We start from the raw sequence: 4,029 nt of genomic DNA on the forward strand, positions 1-4,029 counted from the left end.
TCAGAGGACACAGCCCAGCGTAGCTCTTGTCTGAAGACAACCAAATGTTATCAGAAAATAAGCAACCACTCAAATTTACAAGGAGACAAAATCCAGTCCAATGTTGGACAGTTTATTTACAGTTAGTGACAGTTGATATTACATAGAGCCCAGGTCTCACAGCTCTTTGTACAAAGTCACACAACCCATCATTCCCTGAAGGACAGGGTCTCCCACACAATTATATAAACATGAGTACTGAACACAATAAGCTTCAGTCACTCTCCCCCAGGGTGTGCTTGTCAAACAGGTACTCTCCCATGCCATTCTCAGGGGCTCCCAGTCTCTTCAAGTTGGTGATGTGATCTCCAAGCTTCTTGATCATCTTCACTTGCTCATCCAAGTAGTGGGTCTCCAGGAAGTCACACAACTGAAAGAAACAAAAAAAGTGAAACTAGTTATAGCCAGTAGCAGATATCAAGGAACATCCAAGCTCCCCCCACTTCCTCTAGAGTTGGGATTTTAATCCTCATGGACTGGAGGATAGTCAAGTGGTGTAATTGAGATGATGTAAATTTGCTCAAATGATCTAGTAATTCCTGTACAATAGATGCTTAGATCCTGGAACCACTGCGACACACTTATTCTCAATGTCCACATAAGGCCAACTGTCCCATCCTCACCCCAACCCCCTTAAGAACCCAGGAGACACCCCAACACAACTACTGGAGTCAAATAACAGATGTAATTAAGGGGAAGCTAGATAAGTACTAGGGAGAGGTGTATAGAAGGATATGCAGATAGGGTTAGATGAAGCATGGCTCGTGGAGTATAAACTCTGTCATGGACCCACTTGGCCAAATGGCCTGTTTGTTATAAATTGGAACCAATGGCTTTAGAAAGTATTTGAAACAATCAGTCTACGGGTCCCAGACTGTAGGGGGTTTCTCTTGCTCGTTCTGGTCTCCTGCCAGGCTTTGTGCAATAATTACCCTTGAGTGGTTCGACCCACTCTCCCCTACGGTTCTAGACCTTGGACTTAGATGCAGAGAACTGTAGTGCAGAGAAAGGACTCAATAGACCAGGTTGAATAGCACGAAATGGATGCTTTTATTTTTAAACAGTTTGAAGCATTACAAAATACATGTCATAGGCACAGATTAAAGTAACTACAATCATGCACAAATTTATGAACTTGACTCTATGGAAATGGGGAACACACGGCACATCGTAAAAGGGAAAACACATTACGATTACCCTTAACTCCCTCCCCTATACCTAAACTAAGTTTTGACCTGAGGAACTCGGGATCATGCTCACCACTCTCAAAATCGCGAAAAAGGGGGTTCGCAGCCTTTTGGCACAGCTTTCCGTCGTCACGTGGATTTGGAAACTTCTGGCGCAGTCGATATTCTCTCTCTCTCTCGAGGCGGCGGGGTAGACACAGCCTCGATGAGCGCTCATCAAGGTTGGATCAGCTAAAAGCTGTTGAAGAACTGGATGCAAATGGGAGAATCTGAAGGTCTCTGGCCGAATGGTATGTCGAGGACCTTTCTCGCTCCCGCCTGGCTCGGTGGCTTTCCAGAGGGTGTCTTCTCCTTCGGCCTGGGTCGTCGATGATCTCCCGACAACAGTACCCGGGCCACCCTCGTCGTCACCGAGCCTTGTCTGGCTGAACACCGACCACGTTGTCTTTTCACCGAAATTGTCCGTCCGAAGCGTCTTTAAAAAGACGAAGCGTCTTGATCGATTCCGAAGCTACTGAGGTAGAAGAGGCGCGCTTGATCCTGGATCTGTGTAACCGTCACCGTCCGTAACTTTGATGGACTTTCAATCCATAGTTATACCCTTTTGGGACAGTCTTATCTCCCGCCAAATCATAGTCTTGTCTTTGTATTAATTTTGGCGGGCAGAAATCTCTGCAGGGGCGCTTTGTCTTGTAACGGGAGCCGGTGATAACTTAACTGGCCTTCCTGGCCGATAATGTCTTTTAATGTCTTTTACATTGTCATCGTGACTCGGTTCGCATATTGATCGGTCTGGAGATTTCCCTTGATGGCTGTTAAACGGTTTCTCCTTTGTACATTAAATGGGTATAAGTGTTCGTGCATTGTCCGCCCATATCTTGATGGGCCCCATCCTGTACTTAGAATCCATTGAATATGTATGCTGTTTCCCTGAGTTTCGGTTCCCCGATACTGGCTTTCGCGGGCTTACTGTCTTCAATCCACAAGCCTGTCTGGCTTGCAGTAACAGAAATCAAATGGTCCAGAAAACTGATCACGAGGCCCGGCGGCCATTTTGTATGCCCTTTTATCAAAGGTTTTTTCCTGTGCAAGCTTACTTTGGTCAATAAACTGTCTTATTTTATCCTGTTTTCTTGCGTGATTATTGCTGAAAATTTCGAATCTTACAAGACAGAACGTCACTTGTTTATTGAGCCAAACCTTGATGTCCTCCAAGATGATTCGGCCTCCACGCCGATTCTGGAATTTCATCAGTTTCTCCGCGTGCTCCCGTTCCTCGTGCGACTGCTCCTTGAAGAACTCGGCAAAGTGACGCAGGGCAACATCATCCCGGTCAAAGTAGAAGGACTATGGAGAGATCAGAAAAGTAGTTGGGTATCCAATGGCAGATCTATCATGGGTATTGTACATAAAGCCAACCTGGATTTTGCTTTCTTTCAAAGGTTTAACGTCTCACTGAACTCGTTGTACATGAAAACTAGCACAGGCCTACTTACTTCACTAACCTGGTAGAGAGTGGACAATCTGACCCCTAGCAATAGGGAAACTGGCCAATGGAAATGGCAAAAGAACCAGAGGCTACAGGAGGAAACTCAAGTGCATGCACTGCCTGAAAGGGTGGTGGGAGCAGATTAAATAGTAACTTGCAAATATTGGCTCAGATCTATTGCCAAGGGGCACTAGAAACAAACCCATTAAAGTAGAGTCTAGTCACAGTACACAATTCATGTAATACATCAAAGAGGAGAAACTGGTCTGAATCTTACTGGCTACATTCATCCCATGGAACTAAAATTACCACAAGCAGCATTAATTTGGCACCTTCAACACTAATCAAGGCATTTCAGAGGAGAACCACATACCAAGGAATAAAGGTTCATAAACCTTCAGAATTTGAAGTGCTTGGTCAAGGTCAAGTAGTAGGAAAGCAGAGTTAAGGGAGAGTTCCCGAGTAGGGTCAAAGTGGCTGACGGATTTACCACCAGTACGGCAAAGGGAGTTAGCGAAAAGACAGAAGGGCACAAACTGACAGTTAAAACTAAGGTTAATATTAGGAACATGAGTAGGCCATTCAGCCACTCGAGCCTGCTCCACCATTCAATTTGATCATGGCTGACCTGTAGCTTTACTCCATCCCCCTTGAGGCACTTACCCAAGAAAAGCATCTGTCTTGAAAGCTCCAATTGTCCCAGCATCCACAGCTGGGGGGGAAAAGCAGGTAAAGAAAAAAAAAAGTGTTCCAGATCTCCACCACCCTTGTGAAGAAGTGCCTCCTGACTTCCCTCCTAAAAGGGCTATTTCTAATTTTAAGATTACATCCCCTTATTGCAAAAGCAAAGTAGGGAAAGGCCATGGAGTGATTTAGAATTGAGGATAACAATTCTGATTTCCACACATTGAATGCAGAGTGTATTCCAAATATAAACTTCAACAACACACTCAAGAGCCCAGGAAAGAGAGTCATTAAGATACTCATAATATGGTTCAGTTACTGCAAGGACCAGAGAGGCAGTTTGTTAATGGACACACAAAATGATAAATTGCATTATATTTTAGCTTTAAAAAATGAATTTACTGTGCATAGATTGAGGGATGGGCTAGACACAGCACAGAATTTAGTAAAGTAACATTACATAGTCTCCATTGTGAAGTGGTCAGAAATACAAGACACACCATGGAGAGATAAGCATAGGAGGAATAGAACTCCATGTTGATCTGCTTGTTGACAGCATCCTCACAGTCCTTGTGGTAGTTCTGACACACTTGAGAAGCCATCCTAATTATTATTTTTTGCTAAATCTAA

At 44.2% G+C, this 4,029-nt stretch overlaps 1 protein-coding gene across 1 annotated transcript; it reads right to left on the minus strand.

Annotated features, from left to right (window-relative positions):
* On the minus strand, positions 1 to 4,029 carry LOC147099830 (ferritin heavy chain A-like). The gene is made up of 3 exons (XM_085969249.1): positions 3,900 to 4,029; positions 2,394 to 2,573; positions 1 to 30 (listed from the first exon to the last, which is right to left on the minus strand). The coding sequence occupies exons 1-3, from the start codon at positions 3,999 to 4,001 to the stop codon at positions 1 to 3; spliced, it is 312 nt and encodes a 103-aa protein (XP_085825375.1). The 5' UTR covers positions 4,002 to 4,029.

The sequence above is a fragment of the Somniosus microcephalus genome, chromosome 28 (assembly GCF_052327205.1).
Source record: "Somniosus microcephalus isolate GS21.2 chromosome 28, FLI_Smic_1.0, whole genome shotgun sequence".
In the NCBI taxonomy this organism is placed as follows: domain Eukaryota; kingdom Metazoa; phylum Chordata; class Chondrichthyes; order Squaliformes; family Somniosidae; genus Somniosus; species Somniosus microcephalus.